At 37.5% G+C, this 23,578-nt stretch overlaps 1 protein-coding gene across 5 annotated transcripts in view; it reads right to left on the bottom strand.

Moving 5' to 3' along the window:
* Positions 1-23,578, bottom strand: part of GPATCH8 (G-patch domain containing 8) — a 107,987-nt gene that overhangs the window by 50,987 nt on the left and 33,422 nt on the right. For 3 of the 5 annotated variants that reach the window (XM_044389195.3, XM_057317785.1, XM_057317786.1), the window contains 2 exons: positions 23,485-23,502; positions 21,313-21,385 (listed from right to left, as the gene is read on the bottom strand). The exons of 1 other annotated variant lie outside the window; for it this stretch is intronic. Coding sequence is in view for 1 of the 4 variants with exons in the window: in XM_026512658.4 (XP_026368443.2) it covers positions 21,313-21,385 (73 nt within the window). In the remaining 3 variants the exon portion in view is untranslated. The remainder of the gene's footprint in view (positions 1-21,312; positions 21,386-23,484; positions 23,503-23,578) is intronic. One more of the 5 variants, XM_026512658.4, reaches the window with a different exon arrangement.

Genomic DNA, 23,578 nt, shown 5'->3' with positions numbered 1-23,578 from the left:
TATATACGACAACAACAACAACAAAAAACAAATAATAATCTGAATATGACATTATTGTCTGGGCCAAGCAGTAATTTCTTTCCATTATTAAAGAGGCTCCAGAAAAGGAAAAATCCTAGTAGGAAAAGACACAGAATAATATATAACACAAGAAGAGACTACAGCTTAAAAAACAAGCAAAACTCTCAATTTATTCATTTGTGATTAATGATAAATCCTACCATTAAGAATACCACTGTGGAACACCTGAATAACAACTTACAGGGATGACTTTTCAAAAGGTAGGTAGGAACCAAATGTTTGCTAATATGATATTCTCTAGAAAACGCAACTTCTTTTTAAAAAATAAATTGAACTGGGGCACCTGGCTGGCTCAGTCAGTAGAGCATGCAATTCCTGATTTTGAGGTTCTAAGTTTGAGCCCCATGTTGGGTACAGAGGTTACTTAAAAATAAAATCTTTAGGGGCGCCTGGGTGGTGCAGTCGTTAAGCGTCTGCCTTCAGCTCAGGGCGTGATCCCAGCGTTCTGGGATCGAGCCCCGCATCAGGCTCCTTCTCTGGGAGCCTGCTTCTTCCTCTCCCACTCCCCCTGCCTGTGTTCCCTCTCTCGCTGGCTGTCTCTCTCTGTCAAATAAATAAAATCTTAAAAAAAAAATCTTTAAAATATAAAAATTATAAAAAATTAAATTAAGGGACGCCTGGGTGGCTCAGTCGGTTGGGCGTCTGCCTTTGGCTCAAGTCATGATCCCAGGGTCTTGGGATCGAGCCCCACATCAGGCTCCCTGCCCAGTGGGAAGTCTGCTTCTCTGCCCCTCTCCCTGCTTGTACTCTCTCTCTAATAAATAAATATTCAAAAATTTTAAATTAAAATTTAAAAAATTAAAAAATAAAAATATGTAAAATTCAATTAAAAATAAATAAAATAAAATAAACTGAACTAAATCCAGGTTCCCTACTTCTTTGTTTCCTTTAAAGGGGGAAATATTTCTTAAAATCCATTAAATTAGGGGCGCCTGGGTGGCACAGTCATTAAGCATCTGCCTTTGGCTCAGGGCGTGATCCTGGCGTTCTGGGACCGAGCCCCACATCAGGCTCCTCTGCTGGAAGCCTGCTTCTTCCTCTCCCACTCCCCCTGCTTGTGCTCCCTCTCTCGCTGGCTGTCTCTATCTCTGTCAAATAAATAAATAAAATCTTTTTTTTTTAAATCCATTAAATTAAGAACACTTTGTTGTTTATTTCACTCCAAAGGACGCAACTTCCACCAAAAGACTAAACACTTTCCTTAGTAGAAACTGTCCTCCTCAGTCAAAGATCAATAAACACTATGACTGTGATCAGGTCAATTGGAGAAGGGGGAAAAAAAAGAAGAAAAGAAAAGAAAAGAAAAGAAAAAGAAAACATACCAGGATCTAGAATATGTCAATACCAGTGTATTCATGTGATGGGAAAAAAATTGATATTCATATTTTCTAAATCAAAACCTTAAATATATATACAAATATTAAATCATTATATAGTATACCTGAAACTAATATTCTATATGACAATGATACTTTAGCAAAAAATCTTTTTAATATCTTAAAAAATATTTAAATTTATTAATTTATTTGACAGAGAGAAAGAGATAGTGAGCATGAACAGGGGAGGGGGACGGCAGGGGTGCAATGGCAGGCAGGCAGAAGGAGAGGGAGAAGCAGGCTCCTCATGAGCAGGAAACCCAATGCTAGGCTCCATCCCAGGACCCCCGGATCGTGACCTGAGCTGAAGGCAGACGTTTAACCACTGAGCCACCAGGTGCCCCCCCAAACATATTTTAAAGAGAAGAAAAAAACTTTACATGTTTCATGAACCAACCTGAATTGTACTTTGTATATTTTTAAAGGAGTTTTACTTCTTTATGACAAAAGTACTAAAATGTGCATATATGCATCTCTTGCTAAAATGTGAAGTTATTATCGTAACTGAAGAGAAAATAAGGCCAAATATAAAAATTCACTGACCACAGTCACTTTGTTTCTGAGAAAATCCCTTGTGAATCAGTTTTGATTTGAAAATAATTAAAGATATACTAATCTACAAAACTGGCCCAAAGAATTGCACTGAAGAGAAATACTTTTTTGAGCAACGCTATTTTTAGAGACAAACTCGAGGAATAGAACAATTGGGAAGAAAATATTAAAGAACAACCATAATTTGGTCAACAGCCACACTTCAAATCATGATTTCCCCATAGAAACAAATTAGAAACGAAGAAGCTTTCAAAGTAATTACCAGTAAAACACTGGTTGGACAGTCAATAGATAAAAGAACACCTCAATGTCTTTTTGCTACCTTTCCCCTTACTAAGATTGATTCAAAAATAAATATTCATTACAAATACTTATTGAACAGCTACTATACTGTTGGAAGGCACTGGGCATATGGCAGTGATCAACACAAAGTTCTAAACCCCCATTAATTACCAATAATTAGACAAAACAATCTTACCAAATTAAATTTCTGGCATGGGGGGGGAGAGAACATTTATAGAGCCAATGCATATACCTGAAAACACTTAAAAATATCTGATGTTCTCTTAAGATATCTAAAATAGTTTTAAAAGACTGATCCTAATAAAGCAGAAATAAATATAAAAGCCATCAAAGCCACAATATCCACTTCCAAAAGGCCAGTGATTAACTAATTAAGAACAAGAGCCTGTCCTCACATCTTTAAATCTATTTATTTCTTACTTTTAGCAACTAAAATAGATGTATGAAATATTCTGATTTGCAAAACTATTCAAAATAGGACTCTTAGTAAACTATGTTAATGCATTTAAATATAATTTCATTAGTGATTACACACAACTCTCAGAAATACTGAATAAAAAAAATGGTACATCTATTACCAAGCCCAAGTGTCACTTTTGCAAATTTCTCCTGAAAATAAGTCTTCAGTACCATAAAAACAATGATTACTTTCAGCATCATTTAAGTACTTTTTCTTAGTAACTATAATGTGATAAATGCTACCTCCCAGAAACGCTAACTCGAAACATCAAGCACATTAACTATTCCCTACAGAGTTTCTAAGTTTTTGTCTTTTATTATTTTTTTAAAGATTTTATTCATTTGAGAGAACGAGAGAGAGAGGAAAGCAAGAGCAGGGGGAGAGGGAGAAGCAGGCTCCCCACTGAGCAGGGAGACAGACAAGGGGCTCCATCCCAGGATCTCAAGCTTATGACCTGAGCCGAAGGCAGACGCTCAACTGACTGAGCCACCCAGGTGCCCCCAGAGCTCCTAATGTTTAAAAAAAAAAAAAAGAAAGAAAGAAAGAAAAAAACAAAAAACAAAAACCTCCCTACTCAATAGAATTCAAATTCTCCAGCACAGAACTAATTATATTCTTGCCATAGCCAGTTTAGTGATCTATACAACAACCAGATTAATTGATTTTCAAATACAGATGTTTTCTGGGGCGCCTGGGTGGCACAGCGGTTAAGCGTCTGCCTTCGGCTCAGGGCGTGATCCCGGCGTTCTGGGATCGAGCCCCACATCAGGCTCCTCCACTATGAGCCTGCTTCTTCCTCTCCCACTCCCCCTGCTTGTGTTCCCTCTCTCGCTGGCTGTCTCTATCTCTGTCAAATAAATAAATAAAATCTTTAAAAAAAAAAACAAACAAAAAAAAATACAGATGTTTTCTAAGGGCACAGAAATTTAACTGTGACCTAAAGGAATCCCCATCCTTCTATCTTACCGGGGTATCAAATCTGGCTTTCCAAGATAAAACAGTTCAATTTTAATCACATAGCCTAATATTACTAAACAAGGACAGAGAAGAGGTAAAAAAGTATTACTAGTGAACATGTTATGGAATCAGAATGTTAAACCTGAAAAGGATATCTCATCAGGGATGACATGAGATACTCAAGCCCTTAGAAGATATTAATAAAGGGAGTTTGAGAGGTGCTTTCATTAAAAAAAAAAAATCACCTGAAGAAAAATCATACTTTTATTCCAAATAAGACTGTTTTAGCTAAAATTACATCAACTCACTGAAGGCTATAATGCGAAGATCAATTTATCTTTTTAAATGGGAAAACCAATTTAATAAATACAATATCAGGGGGGCGCCTGGGTGCCTCAGTCAGTTAAGCACTGGACTCCTGATTTCGGCTCAGGTTGTGATCTCAGCGTCGTGAGATCAAGTCCCGCATCAGGCTCCATTAGGCATGAGCTTACTTGGGATTCACTCTCTCCATCTACCCCTCCTCTCACTCTGTCCGTGCAGTACACATATTCTCTCTGAGAACAAAACCATACGTACATACAATTTCAGGTTAAAATAACGCAAAAAACACAGGGCTCGGCAGTAAGGGAAAAATAATATTAGGTCCCTAGTTTAAAAAAAATGTTGGGTAACATTTCTGTGCCCTGAGTTTTACTTATGTTTGTATCCTGAGTAACTGACACAGTATCTGGGATAGAGTGGTGTTCAATTAAAAAGTATTTGTTGACTCAAAAGAATGACCATGTTCATAGTGGGTCTAAAACTTGTTCAGGTCTACATATTTAGTCATCATAGTGCTTTCTGCTTCATGCCATGAAATTCTGATAATTTAACTGTCTTATAATCAAGTAATTATTTCATCAAATAGAATATAAGGCTATATTACCCAGGCCTTCATATCTAAAAAAATATGTAAGGTATCATAAAGAAATATTTGAATTCTGCATTACTGTTCATTAGAGACTTGTTCAATTTGTTTTATCTGCTGTCATTCGTCAGCAATCAAGAAGCAGGAATCACATGTTTAAGGAGTTAGATACACTTAAGGCTCACTTCAATATTTTTTAAGCATATTTACTTACTTAAGTAATCTCTACACCCAACATGGGGCTTGAATTCACAACCCTGAGATTAAGAGTCGCATGATATTCTGACTGTGCCAGTTAGGCGCCGTGGCTCACTTCAATTCTTAGAAAGTTTAAAGAGTGGAAAATATCTGAGTAGATAATATGTGGGCAAGTTATGTAGATAGTAGCCAGCCTATGGCACTGTAATAACCCAATAATCCCAACACCTTCTTAGTGCTGTATTCTCTTACTATTGATCAAGTTTTCCATAACTACACTGAGAATTTTTTACTATTCCAGGATCCCTCAATAACGCAAAAAAGACTTTCCAGCTTCATTTAAATTGCTCCTTCTTTACTTTCCACATTAACCCTCTCCTCAGTTCATCTTTATTTTTTTTTTCTATATTTTTCTAGGTAGTCCCTTAAAAGGCTGGGCTACAAAATCTCAGTTCTCCAATAAGAAATAATTTCTAACCACTTGTGTCACCTTTGACAACCAGCACCTGAGTCTCAGTAGCCTCCCCTGCAAAATGGATATTATCCTCACTTTCAGGTTTGGTATGCAGATCAAGATATAACAAGTAGAAGATGCTTTGGAAACCATAAATCACCATGTAGGATGTTGAACTCTAAACCAATTATCTCAAGGCTTCAGAAAAATTTTAAAAATAAAAAAAATTTGAAAAGAGAAAGAAAACTTTAAAAAATTAATTTGTTTTCCCTACATTTCCAAATTTGGCATTTTTTAAAATAAAATGAATGATACTCTAAAATAGAAGCTGTGACAAATTATAATGTTTTACATGCAATTTTATGATAATGAAACAACTTTACAGATGGGAGAAGGTTATTATCCAGGATCAATAATCAAAGAATCATCCAAAAATGTTTCCCATATACCAGTCCATTAACAAAATGAGACTGAGTATCAAAAGCAATGTTACATAAATATTAAATCCAAGCCAAAACAATGAACCTAAAGAAGCATAATTTTAGGGGCACCTGGGTGGCTCAGTCGGTTAAGTGGCTGCCTTTGGCCAAGGTCATGATCCCAGGGTCCTAGGATAGAGCCCCGATTTGAGTTCCCTGCTCAGCGGGCAGTCAGCTTCTCCCTTTCCCTCTGCCCCCTTTCCCTGATGGTGCTCTCTTGCGCTATCAAATAAATCTTAAATAAAAACAAAACAAAACAAACATAACTTTAGCAAAACTTTCTCCAAACTAAATACACAGTTCAAATCATCTAAGAAAATATATAAACATATTTTAGGCTAAAGCCTAACCAAAATTGAATAAGTTAAACATTGTCAAGATGTTTACTATTTTACTATTATTGTCACCTAGAAGCCAAGAGCAGCTATGTATGTGTACTGAATAGCAAGATACTAATCCACAGTATGTCAAATTTGTAATAGGTGAAGTCCACATGGAATATAAGAATAAATTCAGAATTTCAAGTAGACTGAAATTACTCAAAATCCCCGATTTCCTTCGGAGTCTCTGCTAAGAGTCCAGAGATTCTAGGTAATCCCTAGAATTTCTCTTTTCTTTTTCTTCTTCTTTTTTTTTAACAGTTCTAAAAATCTACGATTCTGTACAGCTTTGAAAGTGATTTTGTCTCTTCTTAGTTCCTATTCATCAAATGTTTTAATTTTTTCACTATTTCTACCTGACTGGACTATTCTACTTACAAGAAATCACTATCGGGGTGCCTGGGTGGCTCAGTCGTTAAGCCTCTGCCTTCGGCTCAGGGTGTGATCCCGGAGTCCTGGGATCGAGCCCCGCATCGGGCTCCCTGCTCCACTGGGAGCCTGCTTCTTCCTCTCCCACTCCCCCTGCTTGTGTTCCCTCTCTCGCTGGCTGTCTCTCTCTGTCAAATAAATAAATAAAATCTTAAAAAAAAAAAAAAAAGAGAAATCACGATCACTATATACTCTATATTGCTCATTTAAAAAGTTTCTTGGAGGGGCGCCTGGGTGGTACAGTCCATTAAGCGTCAGACTTTTGGTCTCAGCTAGGTTGTGATCTCAGGGTCCTGAGATCAAGTCCCCAGTTGGGCTCCATGCTCAGCGCCAAGGCGGCTTGAGACTCTCTCTCCTTTACCCCATTCCCCCCACATGCTCTCTCTAAAATAAATAAATCTTTAGGGGCGCCTGGGTGGCACAGCGGTTAAGCGTCTGCCTTCGGCTCAGGGCGTGATCCCGGCGTTGTGGGATCGAGCCCCACATCAGGCTCCTCCGTTATGAGCCTGCTTCTTCCTCTCCCACTCCCCCAGCTTGTGTTCTCTCTCTCACTGGCTGTCTCTATCTTTGTCGAATAAATAAATAAAATCTTTAAAAAAAAAATAAAATAAAATAAAATAAAATAAAAAAATCTTTAAAAAAAAAAAAAAAGTTTCCTGGACACTCGCTTTCTTGCCTAAGTAAGAAATCCAGTTTCTACATAAACCAGTTTCATTTTAATAATGCAATTTTAAAAAAAATCACGCAAATTAACCTAGGGCAAGAAGTCCGTAATACGGTAGTAAACAATGTAAATCAGGCTAAGGATGAGACTACTAGGAAAAATAAACAGCATTACACTAATTCAGACCCCAAATCACTAATACATTTTCGATGAGTAGAAGAACCAACTGTCTACCCTACTTGCTGTAGTGAAGGTAATCTTCTCAGAAGCCTATTTTATTCACATGGCCCAGAGCAAATTCTTTGGGGGAGCCTGTTTAAAATGTAATATCCTGGGGCACTTGGGTGGCTCAGTTGGTTAAGTGTCCGATTCTTGATCTTGGCTAAGATCTTGATCTCACAGTTTTGAGTTCAAGCCCTGTGTTGGGTTCCACACTGGGCATTAGGCCTACTTTAAAAAATAAAAAACAACAAAAAAAAAAATGTAATTTCCTGAACCCCACTCCAGACCCGCTGAGTTGTGCTGGTTGGAAATCTACATTTTTAACAAGCACCTAAGGTGATTCTGCAGCTCATTAAAGTCTGAAACCATTAAATTTAATGGAAAAAGTACTGGAGTAAAGGTCAAAAGACTTGTGCATTTATAAACACAGCTCTCAGGCTTAGCAGTCCGACCATGAACAATATTTAAGGGTTTTTCAAATCTTTATTTTTTTAAGATTTTATTTTATTTATTTGGCAGAAACAGCCAGCGAGAGAGGGAACACAAGCAGGGGGAGTGGGAGAGGAAGAAGCAGGCTCCCAGTAGAGCAGGGAGCCCGATGCGGGGCTCGATCCCAGGGCACTGGGATCATGAGCTGAGCCGAAGGCAGACGCCCAACGACTGAGCCACCCAGGCACCCCAATACTTAAGTTTTTCAATCTAATAAGTGGCATTATCTCCCAGTCTACATATTGAGGAGGAAAATGGGATTGAATACAGGTATAAAACTTATATACCATCATGTTCAATTCCCTAGACCTTCAAATCTTTTTAGAATATAGGTATACTGAGGGTACAGCAAGGAAACACTGCTTATTAGTTACAGAGCTCAAATTTAAACCCAGGTCAAATTTCAAATGAGATCATAAAGTGGTAAACTAAAGTGGGTCAAATTTAGGTCTTCCATATGTTCTGTTTATACCAAATTATTTTGAACTTTGAGCCAATCTTTATCAAGTAGGAAATTCACCAAAAAATTCTAGATTTCTGGTTCCTTTTAAAAAATTCGGAAGCTCTGGGGTGCCTGGGTGGCTCAGGAGCTTCTGACTCCTGACCCTGGCTCAGGTCTCATGTGGGGCTTGGCGCTCAGGGGAAGTCTGCTTGAGATCCTCTCTCTCCCTCTCCTCTGCCCCCCCCCCCACCGTGGGCTCTCTCTCAATCGCTCTAAAAAATAAACCTTAAAAAAAAGGCGCCTGGGTGGCTCAGGTCATGATCCCAGGGTCCTAGAATTAAGCCCCACATTGGGCTCCCTGCTGAGCAGGGAGCCTGCTTCTCCCTCACCCTCTGCAGTGCTCTTGTTCTCTCTCTCAAATAAAATAAATCTTTAGGGTGCCTGGGTAGCGCAGTCGTTAAAGCGTCTGCCTTCGGCTCAGGGCGTGATCCTGGCGTTCCGGGATCGAGTCCCACATCGGGCTCCTCCGCTGGGAGCCTGCTTCTTCCTCTCTCACTCTCCTGCTGTGTTCCCTCTCTCGCTGGCTGTCTCTCTGTCACATAAATAAATAAAATCTTAAAAAAAATAAAATAAATCTTTAAAAAAATTTAAAGTGAGAGCAAAGAGAAATATAAAATACAAGAAATAAAAAGGGATGGGGCGCCTGGGTGGCTCCCCAGAGACCAATTACCAATCATCCCTAAAAATACGGCCAAAGTTCTTACCACTCAATCTAGCCTTAAGTTTCTAGTGACTTTACACAAATTTATGTTAATCATGAAGAATATATATAACCACTTTAAGAGCCTTAAGAAAAAAATCACATACACAGCTATCTCTAATTTTTTTTGGCCAGAATAACTATTTCAATTCTGTAATATTGTATTTCTCACCACCACCATCTTTCCAGAACAGAGAAGTGAGCCACCACACAGACTGTAGGTACACTACAGCATCTTGATTAAAAGCATAGTTTTGGCACCACTATTCTACCACTTATTTGCTAGAAGGTCTTGGGCAAAGCACTGCTCATAATATCAATTTCCTCATCTAAAAAACAGGAATGATATCTACCTGAAAGAGGATTTAAATTACATAATCCATATGCAAGAACTCACTGAACACTTAATAAATGCTAGTGGCTATTATAAAGGATTAACACTAAACCCAGTGAACAAGAGCTTGCCCGTCAGACATATGCATGAACTAATCATATACTGTGCTTCTTGGTTGATTTGTTTAATCATCCTTCATATCTATATCTTGTTTTCCATTTCCATTGCCATCATTCTATTCTAAGTCCTCATCAACTCATACCCAGACAACTTTCTAAACAGTCTTCCATTCACCTTCAGACATACTTTGATCATACTAGTATTAAACTTCTACCACAGATGTCCTGGGTGGTGTATTGGAAAGAACAATAGATCACAAATCAGAGAATGTGGGGCTGGGTTTCAGCACTATCACAAAGACATTCTGAAAACCTAAACTTAAATTTCTCCATCTGTAAAATGAATTTTAGATAAAATTATCTTTAATATCTTTTTGCTATAAAAGTCTCTCCTCTGAACAAAAACTGCCTCTGGCTTACAAAATAAAGTTCTAACTTGGAGCAGTATTAAATCCTTCTGCATACAGTGTGGGTAGTTAAAAGCATAGTTTTGAAATGCAAAAAACCGATGTTTGAATTCCGATACCATCATTTACTGGTTGCTAATTCTTGGGCAACTTAGTAAGCTTCTCTAAGTCTCAGTTTCTTCTGCAAAATGAGAATAACAGCAATTATCTCACAGTCTTGTTGTAAGAATTAATTATTTAAGTGCTAAGCACACAGTAAACACTCAATAAGTATTTGGTTTGTGCCTACTCAAACCAAATTCCCATCACTGCCTTCTACTATGGTTTCCAAACTGCTCTTGGAGACCTAGAACTCTGCTTCAACCAAAACAACTGTGTCATCAACCAACCCCCACCCCACCTTTCATATATTAAAGTCCAACATTAAAAAAAAATATTTGTAGAGGTTCTTCTAAAAATAGTATGAAAGGGGTGGGGTGGGGTAACTGGGTGATGGGCCTTAAGGAGGGCACATGATGCAATGAGCACTGGGTGTTATACGCAACTGATGAATAACAACTCTACCTCTGAAACTACCTCTGAAACAACTACCTCTGAAACTACATGTTAACTGAATTTAAATAAATGTAAAAAAAAAAAAAAAGAAAGAAAAGAAAAATAAATAAATAAATAAATAAAAACAGTATGAAAGGTCTACGGGCATTCCCTACTCCAGCCAGCCATGGAGTAATCACCTTGTATGTATCAGTATCTCCTGTCTTTGGTAATATCCATTCCTCCCTCCTTAAGACTTCACTGTGAAGTTTTCCCTAGTCATTCCTTCTTCTGAGCACTTACAGCATTTACCCTAAGATTTCCCCCCCATAACTCCTAAAATGAACAGCAAACTCTATGAGTAAGTGTACTATCTTATAATATTATGTATACTCTTCGTAATGGTCTCTTTAAAATAAATATTCAATAAATGTGCAAATGACTCCATGTAATTCTTCACCAGTGCCTCCTTAAAAATAATCTACCTTGGCGCGCCTGGGTGGCTCAGGCTGACTTTGGCCCAGGTTATGATCCCAGGATACTGGGACCGAGCCCTGCATCAGGCTCCTTGCTCACTGGGAGCCTGCTTCTCCCTCTCCCTCTCCTTAGCATTCCCCGCTTGTCCTCTCTCTCTCCCTCTCTCTGTCAAATAAATAAAGTCTTTAGATTTTAAAAAAAGGAAAAAAAAGTAATCTACCTTGATAAAGTCCAATCTGCTTCTATGACTAGTTCTCTCTGTTTTCTTAGTAAAAAAAGTGGGGGGGGGGCTGGGTGGATCAGTCAGAAGAGCATACAATTCTTGGTCTCAGGGTTATGAATTTAAGTCCCAGGTTAGGTGGAGAGATTACTTAACAAAATCTTCCAAAAAGATATATAAATAATAAAAGTTTACCCAGATTCACTTAAGGAAAAAAAAAGAAAGTACTAGAATGATAAAAGAGCTTTCTATATTTAACTGTTCCAAATTGTCTTTTGAAAAATTTGCCACTTCTTCTCTGGTTATTTTGCCACAAATTTAACATATACTTAATGTCTTGATGTAGCCTTTCAATTTGATGATCTCTATACTAAGAAACAAGTAGTCCATACAGAATTTGAGTTCACCGTTTCCCCTTCTCCTCTCCCCCAATCCCTCTTTCTTTTTAATCTAACCCTAAAGCCCGGACCTCTTACTGCAGACTGCCAATTCTAATTTTATTTACTAAATGGGCTTCCTCTTGTTCATATTAACAAAATCCCATTCAGATGGTCATAGGTTCTACACAATGTGTACCTTACCAAATTTGATACATGAATTACTAAAATTATGCTTGCTGCTGGCAACTGTGTAAAGACTGCAAAGATCATTTAATTAGCAGGGAAAGAGGTAATTCAACTATAGGCTCCTTCAGCTAGACCAGGTTCAAGTATAACTAAGCCGTTCTGACAATCCATACCTTCGTGCTGGGAGAGCTACATGTCTGCCCTTCCCCAACTACTCTTATTTCCAGTTACCAGCTTTTTCTGAGAAGAGCAAAGGTATACATACAGGAACACTGACTTCAAAGTCATGCTTATACTTGAATGGCAGAGACTCAGTAGCTACAGACCTGTCCAAAATTGTTCCTTCATTTATGAAATGATTATACTAATACTATTTCATTAAGTGGAACATTTAGATTAGAACCTGTCCAAACTGTTCCTTCATTTATGAAATGATAATACTATTTCATTAAGTGGAACATTTACAAAACATTTAGATTCTAAATCAATGTTTGGCATGTAATATGTACTAAGTGTAATTTCCTTTTCCCAAAGGAAAATAAATTTAAAAGGGAAAGTAATATAAAAGGACAACAACTGAGATTTTACAAAGACCCTATCCACAAATTTATCTTTCTCATTGTAATATTAAAGGAAAGCTTATTGGGATGCCTGGTTGGCTCAGTCAGTAGAGCATGAAACCCCCGATTTCAGGGTTGTTGAGTTTGAGCCCCACACTGGGTATAGAGATTGCTTAAAAAAAAAAAAAAATCTTAAAAAAAAGGGGGGGGGAGCTTATTTTTCTCAACCAAAGAATGATTTTTCTCAGGAAGTCAGTGAAGTTTTAAAGATCAACATTCTAGTTTAACAATAAAGTCTATTTTTTCTTTTTTTTTTTTAAGGGAGGGAGGGTCTTAAGCAGGCTCCATGCCCAGCACAGAGCCCAATGCTGGGCTCGATTTTACAACCCTGAGATCATGACCTGAGCTGAAATCAAGAGTCTGATGCTTAACTGACTCATCCACCCAGGCGCACCAGTAAGTCTAAAATGTAGCACTACATATTTCTATTCTGTTGTAATAAATCCAAGTCTAGTTTTCCTTCAATCATAAAATGTAGTAAGAACACTGCTATTACTAGCTAACGCAGGCCCTACCCAACTATTCACCATTTATTTGCTAACTGAAACTAGAGCATGGTGGGGGGGGGGGGGAAGGAACATATACATAAAAACAAAGAAACACACCCTACTCTACTACTCTGCTCTGATTTTTCCTACTCTTTTTCAAAGTAATTTTCTCTACATATACATTTTTAAAGTAGGCTCCATGCCCACAGTGCAGCCCAATGTGGGGCTTGAACTCACAACCCTGAGATCAAGACCTGGGCTCAGATCAAGGGTTGAACACTTAGCCAACTGAGCTACCCAGGTGCCCCAACTTATATATATATATATTTTTTAAAGATTTTATTTATTTATTTATTTATTTGACAGAGATAGAGACAGCCAGCGAGAGAAGGAACACAAGCACGGGGAGTGGGAGAGGAAGAAGCAGGCTCACAGCAGAGGAGCCTGATGTGGGGCTCGATCCCACAACGCCAGGATCACGCCCTGAGCCGAAGGCAGATGCTCAACCGCTGTGCCACCCAGGCGCCCCAACCAACTTATATATTTTTAAATAGCAATGTAAGTATATTACATCAAATTTTAAAAGAACACAATAAAAAGCAACTCAGTTTCCCTTCAGAGCCTGCCTTTACAAGGATTTTTCTCTGCATAGTCAAGAAAATACAAACATACGGGCACCTGGGTGGCTCAGTGGATTAAGCGTCTGAGTCTGTTTCTCTCTCTGCCCCTCCGCCCACTCATTCTCTCAATCTCTCGCTCTTGCTCTCTATCATAAATAAATAAAATCTTAAAAAAAAAGAGAAAATATAAACATAAATATACAGGTATACCTCACAGAAGGTACCTGTTTAAGGTTTCATAGTAGAATGCCTCAGTTCATGGCTCTCAACACAATATTATTCAGCCAATGATTTTATATAGTAAAATGTTTATATTTCATTCTCAAAAATCTAATTCAGCATTTTTAAGAAAAAGATATGCGAGAAATCTACAAATACATTCCACATACACTAGTAGAACTTTGGAAAAGCTTCTTAAGTATCAACAAAAGGGACAGACACGTTACTAAACAAACATATTAATCATTTGGCAATAAGGAAGAAATGTTTAAGCACTTTGTATCTTAGCAATTTTTTAAATTATATATATATTATATATATTTATATATATTTTAATAACATTTTTATGTATTAATTTGTGACAGAGAGAGTGCATGCACGCGTGTGCATGCACAAGCAGAAGGCGCAGCAGGTGAGGGAGAAGCAGGCTCTCTGCTGAGCAGGAAACCCGATGCAAGGCTCTATCCCAGGACCCTGGGATCTTGACCTGAGCCGAAGGCAGACGCTTAACTGACTGACCCACCCAAGTGTCCCCACAGCAATATTTTATTTCACAAATGTACAGCTATATTTTGAAAATTGGCTGGGGGTTTTGGGGTTGACAGGTAACTCATTTTAAATAATGGTAAATAGGTACCTAAGGTCTTCACACAGGTAGGTGGTCTGATTTGGGGGAACAAAATATTGATTTTAAGCAGGAGATGTAGTTCTATCAGTGTGTGTGTGTGTGTGTGTATCTATGTATGTAATTTAACACAAATGGAAGTTTAATATATACCACACACTGTTCTGTACATTGTTTCTACTTAATGTACCTTGGAAACTGTTCTACATATACCAAATACATACTAAACTACTTCAATCCTTTTAAAGCAGCATGGTTTCCCTGTATACAATTTTAGTATTCCATTTCTTCTAATCCAAAATGCCATTAACCACAAAACACAATATTTTATATGCCTGAAAGAAATTAAGAGCTGCCAATTATAACTACAAATGCCATTAACAAGATGCATTTAATTTTACCTTGGGGTCAATGAAATACAGTGGACTGTTTCTAATCTTTTGTTACCACAAAATAACATGATATAATAACCTCAATCATACATTATTTTGTACATTTCAAAGAGTAAGTGAAGAACAGAAAATTAGGATTGCTGACCCCAAGAACACATGCATTTTATTTTAAAAGATTTATTTATTTATTTGAGGGGGAAGAGGCAGAGGGAGAGGAAGACAGAGAACCCCAAGCAGACTTCCCGCTGAGCATGGACCCCCCCCCCCAATGCAGGGCTTGATCCCATGACCCTGAGATCACGACCTGAGCTGAAATCAAAAGCCAGATGTCCAACCGACTGAGGCACCCAGGCGCCTCAGGATACATGCATTTTAATCATGAAGTAATTCACACTGTTTTCTGCAGTGGTTTACCAATTTATATTTTCACTGGCTATGATGTAAATACCTGTTTTCCCAAAATATGACCAGGCTAATTTTTTTTAACCTTTCCAATGCAAAAGTGAAAAACTGTACCTTATGGTTTTTAAAATGTGTATTTCTCTTATGAAAAGAACTGAGAGTATTTTCACACAAAGATCATTTGCATTACTTTTAATAAACAAGGTCCCTATCATTTCCCCTTTCCTCTTTAGGCTGTAAGTCTTCACGTAACAGATAAACACATGAAGGAAATTTGTCCTTTGTCTATAATGAGATACTGCGAATATTTCCCCCAGTTTGTTTTTTCTTTTTGATTTACAATGAAATATAGTAAAATGTATCCTTATTTTAATGGCTTCTGGGTTTGGGGGTAAACTTAGATAAGAACAAGTCTACAGCCGTACCACCCGATGAGATGCCCGATCTCATCTAAACTTAAAAATTTCCTCATTCCAACATTATTATTTTTTTAAAGTAGCTGTAGGCCCAACCTGAGGCTTGAACTCATGACCCCAAGATCAAGAGTCGCATACTCTACTGACTGAGCCACCCAGGTACCCCTCTAAAATTATTTTTAAAATAATAATTATCAGGGCACCTGGGTGGCTCAGTTAAACATCTGCCTTCAATTCAGATCATGATCCCAGGGTCCTGGGATTGAGCCCCGAGTCAGACTTCCTGTCAGCGGGGAGTCTGCTTCTCCCTCTCCCTCTCCCTCTGCCCCTCCGTCCCTGCTTGTGCTCTCTCTGAAATAAATAAAATCTTTAAAAATAAATAGAATACAATAAAATAATAATTATCCCAGTGCACACCCTTATGATCTTATCCATCCGGAATATATGTCGGGGTAAGGTAGCAGAGTGAGGATCCAACTTCTTTTTTCTGAGTGGCTATCCAGTTTTCCCAATGCCACTGTTTAGTGATTGGGGCTAGGCTCAGAAGTGGCAATAACTAATGACCTCAGAATTACTGAAACAGACACCAAAATTAGGGGTTTAGGGACCCTAAAAGGCACACACCATTAAAAATACAGATCCGGAAGTCAATTATCTAGCACATACTGAGCACATTATAGCTACTATACTGTAAATTCCGAGAAATACAGACTAGCATGAGAGTGTTTCTCTATTTTTTTTTTAAATGATATTTAGGTTTCTGATTAAGACCTAAAGATGGGGGCACCTGGCTGGCTCAGTCAGTGAGTGTGCAATTCTTGATCTCGGGTTGAGTTTGAGCCCCAAAATGGGTCTGTACGGATTACTTAAAAATAAAGTCTTAAAAAAAAAAAAAAGGGAAGAGAAAAGACCTACAGATGAATTATCTCCAAATCAGTTAAAACATCTAAATATACACAATAGAGGTGTTATTTTTTTCTTTTTTTTAAAGATTTTATTTATTTATTTGACAGAGAGAGAGACAGCTAGAGAGAGAGGGAACACAAGCAGGGGGAGTGGGAGAGGAAGCAGCAGGCTCCCAGAGGAGGAGCCTAATGCAGGGCTTGATCCCAGAATGCCGGGATCACGCCCTGAACCGAAGGCAGACGCTTAACCACTGAGCCACCCAGGCGCCCCACACAATAGAGGTGTTAATAGCAATCAGTATTTACATAGCATTATAGTTTCTATAAAGTGATTTCATCATTTATATTCATTTACTTCACCCCATAACTGTGAATAAATGAGCAAAAATTGTAATCCCCACTTATTGGACTGAAAAAATAACTCAGGGATGGTAACTTGTCCCTTTACTTAAAGTGGCAGAGCCAAACTCAAACCTGTATCTTATATTTCTAAATGCTGCTCACACTGTCTTCACATCCTACACCAAGTACTTTTACACAAAACTAGACAAGATTCCCAACGCTCAAGGAACTTGGAATGATTTGTCAATTAAATATTCAGATTGATCACATACTTAATTCTAGCATGGAAAGAGTACATAGAAGTATAAAACTCAAGAAACCTTCAAAGATCCACACAGTAGTTTAAAAGAGCAAGACTCGGGGAACAGGAACAATTTCTTAACTACTCTGTCCCTGGCTTATGCTATTTACAGCCAGTATAGCTAGGATGCATTATTAGCTCAGTAAGTATGTGTTGGTTGTCTGGTATTGATTGAACATTCTAGACAGGGTGAGTGAGGTATGAAACAATATCAGACCCCATCCATTTTTCCCAGGGACTGAATTTTTGCTTATGATTAAAAAAAGAAAATCAGCCAAATCTTCAGAAAGCATCTAGATAATGTAACAAAGGAAGTTAGGTACCCCACTTCTGGGCTACACCTACTGACTAAACATTTCACAGCAAAATAAAGATTTTGAGGGGCGCCTCGGTGGCACAGCGGTTAAGCGTCTGCCTTCGGCTCAGGGTGTGATCCCGGCGTTGTGGGATCGAGCCCCACATCAGGCTCCTCCGCTATGAGCCTGCTTCTTCCTCTCCTGCTCCCCCTGCTTGTGTTCCCTCTCTCGCTGGCTGTCTCTATCTCTGTCAAATAAATAAATAAAATCTTTAAAAAATAAATAAATAAATAAATAAATAAATAAATAAATAAATAAATAAAATAAAGATTTTGAGCTACATTCCATTCCATTTTAAAGCTGCCAGAAGGTTATACAACAATTTCAAGAAACAAATCCAGTCCAACTGCCACAAAATACAACTATCATTCATTGCTGCTTTATTCCAGATTAAATACATCCTCTGTCTCTACAATAAGCAATTGTCCATAATACTTCTCATCAACAGGCCTTTCTCTGTGTTGTTCTCTTCAGACACCTTGTCAACCTATATTTTCAACAAGTCTTTTTCTATCCTACCATAGGTAATCTCATTCTAGAGTCAGTGTACCCTATTCCCCAATCTATCCAGTGACAAGGTATTTGCACTGTAGCCTCCAAGGACTGACACTCTGTAAAAACCTTGGATGAATAATAAATAATTTTTATTTTTAAAAAGATTTTATTTATTTGAGAGAGAAAGAGAGAAGGAGTAGGGTGAAAAGGCAGGGGAAGAGGGGGATGCAGACTCCCTGCTGTGCAGGGAACCAGAGTAGGGCTCCATCCCAGGACCCTGAGATCATGAATTGAGCCGAAGGCAGACACTTAACCCGACTGAGCCACCCAGGCGCCCCTGGTTGAAATAATTTTTAAATGTTAACAAAATATCCTGAAGAGATCAGGTTTAAATTTTAGTGGATGGTTATATTAAAGATGTTAGTGCCCTAAAATCAAATAAAAAGGAGAATGGATAGAATTTACAAAGCTTTGAGCCCAGAAATTACATGCAGACACTAGTCTATGCAATACTAAAAAGGCATTATCATTTTCACTAAATTGATAGGGCTTTCTTCAGCGGTTATCTGTAGCAAAGGTTTGGTACAATGAAAAAAAAAATCTGTCATGAATTACCTCATGCCATAAATGTGGCTACATTCTAGGTCATGTGGGTATTATAAAAACAACTATGCAAGAGAAGTATGCACACTGTTGAATCTGACACTAAAAAAATAAAGATCCATTTACAAGACAATTAAACTTGGCCTTTAATGTTGGCAATAGAATAAGATTCCGTTCTTCTCAAGGGTAAATATACTATACCAGCCATTCAAAACATATGGGCTTTGCACAATAATTGTGAATTTAGTGAACACTACTGAACTGTACACTTTAAAATGGTTAAGATGAAGGGTGCCTGGGTGTCTCATTTGGTTAAGCGGCTGCCTTCAGCTCAGGTCATGATCTCACCGTCCTGGGATCAGGCCTGCATCGGGATCCCTGCCTTCTCCCTCCCCCTGCTCTTGTGCTCTTGCTCACTCACGTGCTCTCTCTCTCCCCCTCTCAAATAAATAAATAAAATCTTTAAAAAAATAATAATAATAAAATGGTTAAGATGGAAAAAAAAAGGTTAAGATGGTAATTTTATGTTATGTGTTTTTTACCACAATTGAAAAAAAGAGATGGGCTTCAAATTCCCCTTGTAATTCGGATGAATAATGGTCTTATGATTTATTGAATGCTTACTCCATGCCTGCAACCATGGATACGGAGTTAAAATATGAGGAAGACCTCCTCTTTTCAAGGAGTTCAAAGTTCAAAGCACAACCAAAATTCTAAAGTATTCTTTTTTTTCTTTAAGATTTTATTTATTTATTTGATAGAGCCAGAGAGCACAAGCAGGGGGAATGGCAGAGGGAGAAGGAGAAGCAGACTCCCCAATGAGTTGGGAGCCTGATCCCAGGATCCTGGGATCACGACTTGAGAGGAAGGCAGACACCCAACCGACTGAGCCACCCAGGAATTCCTAGAGTATTCTTAAAGTAAAAATTAAAATTTTTTATCACTGAAAAACAAGTGAGTATTCAATTACCTCTACTTTCTTAAAATCACTCTCTCTCACTCTCTTTTCCTCTGCTAGGTGTACTTTAAAGTCTCTGATGCTTCAAATGAAAAATGCTGGGATTCAAACAGATTTGCTAGCCCCTATGAAACGCCCCCAAATTCTACTCCCTTGTGTGCCTGAACAAAAAGTAATGATCAACAATGCTCCTGGGAATCTCTGAATAGGAATGTAAAAATCGTAGGGAAAGATCAAATCCAGTCTTCAGATCTTCCTCCGAGCAATCACCTCCATTCAACTCAACCCTACACTTACAACTATGTAAACCACTGGGACAAATTCTATCCTTTCAGTCCTGATTACCCTCTCTTCTGGACTCTTACAAATCCATGGTCTCTGCCACACAAATTGCTCTTAATTATATTCTTTGTATCAACTGCAATGAGTTCTTGTGCCACTGAGAAAACAAGTTTAATGGTAATCAAATCTTTCTATCTCCACCCCAAAATAGATTACATTAGTGCTTAGTAATAAATACTAATTTGAATAGAACTTGTAGAATTGTAATTTAAAAAGCCAAGGTTTTAGGGGCGCCTGGGTGGCTCAGTCAGTTGAGCGTCCGACTTGGTTTCAGCTCAGGTCATGATCTCAGGGTTGTGAGATCGAGCCCCTCATTGGGCTCCATGCTCAGTATGGAGTCTGCTTTTCCCTCTCCCTCTGCTCCTCCCTCCCACCCCTGCTCTCTCTCAAATAAATAAAACCTTAAAAAAAAAAAAAAAGCAAAGGTTTTAAAGACTTGAACATCCTGCTTTATGCCCTGTCCTGTGTACCTTAACACACACACCTGAACTGATTAGACTTCCCATTCAAACTGTGAAAATCTATTTCCAAAATTCAAAGAATAAGTCAATAAAAGTACACCTCTTCCCAAAGATCCCTTTATACAATGAGACACCCCCCCATGACCAGAAGTAGAAGTGCAGTGATTCCCGTCATTTCTGAGGTAATGTTCACATCTGCAAAGAATGAACAGTAGCTTGTGAATATGAGGGAGCTAAAATGTGAATGGAGTTGGTTTCCAACTAACAAGAACTCAAAAGCAGAAATGTTAGTATTTTGTTTTTATCCAAATGATTACTATAGTTAAAAGAAAAAATAAATGCAATGGAAACTTTAAGCCATATACTTTCCAGAGCCTGCTCTGAACCTGAGAAATGGACCTCTGCTCAGAGAGCCACAGGAAACAAACTTCTGCTTCCATTTTATGTTTCATGTGGGTTAATTCTTCTCTCTACTACTACATGGATTCCAATTGCAGAGAAAAAGATCCAGGGCAATCACCAGCTTCAGGGAGAATTTGGAAAGGCAAAACTTAAATTCCGCTGTTGAATGGCTTTCTTTATAATACTGAAGCCACAATACAATATCACTAAATGACACAAAGGAAGCACACTCTGAGACTGTGTGTTTCTTTTACTCCACCCACCTACCACCCCCACCAAAAAAATTTAAAACCAGTCGAGCCATACATACACAATGTTTTTGACCTGAAAGTATTCATGACACAGCAGCTTACTCTTACAAACTATTAGCTTAATAGGAATTTAAAATACAGTTATAGGAAAAATATAGACTGTTCTAGGGGAGAAAAGGCAGGGGGGAAAAGCCCAAACACTTAAAAAAAAAAAAAAGACAATAAATATATTCAGGCATAAGATCAAATAAAAAACATTGTTTTCTTTCTTTCTTTCTTTTCGTACATTTAAAAAACTTACCCTGAAGAGATTTTCCCAATCCCTGGCCCAGCTTCCACCCATGTTTCTGGAGTAAGCGATGTCCAATATTATCCTGACAGACAGAACAGAGAGACAAACCAAAAATATTCCAATAATATATTCTTCCCTTCCTAGTGACATTTAAACAGGTGATGAGCAAGAGATAATTCTACATATATGCATGCAAAAAGATGCTAATAATAGGGTAAATGTGCCCAATAAAAGGGGCATTAATGTAAAAAGAAATGCTGGCCAGTATTTTATATGGGAAGAACATAGAGGTAAGGGTCCTTTCTGATGGTGTGCTGGGCAACTTTTGTACATAACACTTTAAAAAGGAGAAAAAAGGGAAGGGGAAAAGGGGAAGAATACATTTATGAAGTTTAAAACTAACATTAAAAAGCATAAAATCAAGGTACTTATACAATCATATCCACCACCTAGACAGCACCACTTTAAGAATTTTTTTTTTAAAGAAAATCTACACTGTGTTTAGTTATTTTGTTTATGTGTCAGGCTTTCATGATACAAAGTAAGTTGTAAGTGTAAGACTGCCCCACCACTAGAAATGAAAACACAATCAGAGCAAAATCCAGGCTAGACTTGATTGGTTTTTTTAATATATATATAAAAATATAAATATTTAACTAGCATGCAGCCAATATTAAACTGAAAAAACAGTGAGGTTAGTAAAACAAGAAATTAAACTGATTAAACAGAAAAATAAAATGAGCTCAAGCACAGACTGAGTGATGCATTTCAACATGTAATCTAACAAAAATGCTAAAATGTTAGAATGAAACAGGCCTAGCAATAAGTTAACAGTAAAGAACCATTAGTGCATGTAGGGGGAAAAAACCAATATACATAATGTCTCATCTTCCTAGGAGCACGTCAGAAAAGGTATTTCAATGTAAATTGTATGAAAAGACACCAGAAACAACAATTAATGTCAGCTTCTGTGTGAGGGTTCAGGATCTTAGAAACCTCTGCATACCTTTGTCCCATTTGCTTTTTACAAATATTGTGAAGTATGGAGACAAAACTAAAATAACCACTAACTACATCAGATAAAATGCTGCTAAACTCATTGAAAGGGAAACATTTTAAAATAAACACAAAAGTGTTCCATATGCATTAAAATGTAATTTATAGTACTAACCTGGTATCACCATTTGAAAATAATCTATTTCCTGAATCAATCTATAAAGCTAACGCCATAAATGGCTGATTTAAAATCAAACATCTCTGTTAAACTGCTTTTTATCTTCTAGCTCCATATTCCATGATAAAATGCTCTTTAGAATTATAGAAGAAAAAAAGTATTTTACTGTTAATCTTTTCAGACAATAAACTAGAAGAGGAAGATTAAGGCTCCCCAATATTCTGTTTAAGTGGAGGGAGGGTGGACAATTTCCTTCCACAAGTTTATGACATGCAAACTGCAAATGGGAAAATTCGGCTGAGCAACTGATTATTTCAACGATCAGGCAGGGTACTTCTTTAAAAATAAAAAACAAGGCAAATGATAATGGAAAGTTTGTTTCAAAAAAAAAAAGAAAATTTGTTTCTAAAACAAGATATTATTGTTTTAAACATATAGATACAAAATCAATATGGTGAACAAAAAGGTCACTAGAAATTAGTTTTTGCCAGAAACTAAAAGAATCTGAACATGCCATGGTTATGTGTAATCTCAAGTGATGACTTCCAGATTACTAGACACCACATAAACTTAAAAAAATAGTTAGTCTTAATATAAGTAATGTCAGCAGAAAATGATGAAGAGGTCTTTATTATACTACTATAAATACAAACTTACCTGTACATAAAATCCTTATTTTATATCATAACTCCTACAAGTGAATAACCATGGAAAGGACAAGGATAGCAGAATGACTCTAAGATTATGTAGTTGACTAAATTATTGTTTAATCTTTTCATAAGCTAATGTTGTAACTATACTGGGCACAGAGATTTAGGGTCTTAAACCATGCTGACAAAAATTGCTGCCCCCTTTTTTTATTTAAAAAAACTCAATCTTTGGCTAAGTGGAGATGAGACATTATGCTGACTGTGTTATATTATGAATGCACTAAAATAAACAGACAGATGAAGCAGTATGCTATTCCAAAAGCAGTGCAAGTGGAGTGAAAGCATTTCCATACGAACCTGGCTTTAAAAACTGGGCTGTCAAAAGAACAGTTAAATGTAACACAAAGTAAGAAACTGTCCAATCACTAATGGTCGTTTTTTTTTTTTTGTC

Source organism: Ursus arctos, unplaced genomic scaffold (genome assembly GCF_023065955.2).
Source record: "Ursus arctos isolate Adak ecotype North America unplaced genomic scaffold, UrsArc2.0 scaffold_24, whole genome shotgun sequence".
Classification (NCBI taxonomy): domain Eukaryota; kingdom Metazoa; phylum Chordata; class Mammalia; order Carnivora; family Ursidae; genus Ursus; species Ursus arctos.
The sequence above is the reverse complement of the archived record's forward strand: the minus strand, read 5'-3'. Positions and strand labels throughout refer to the sequence as shown.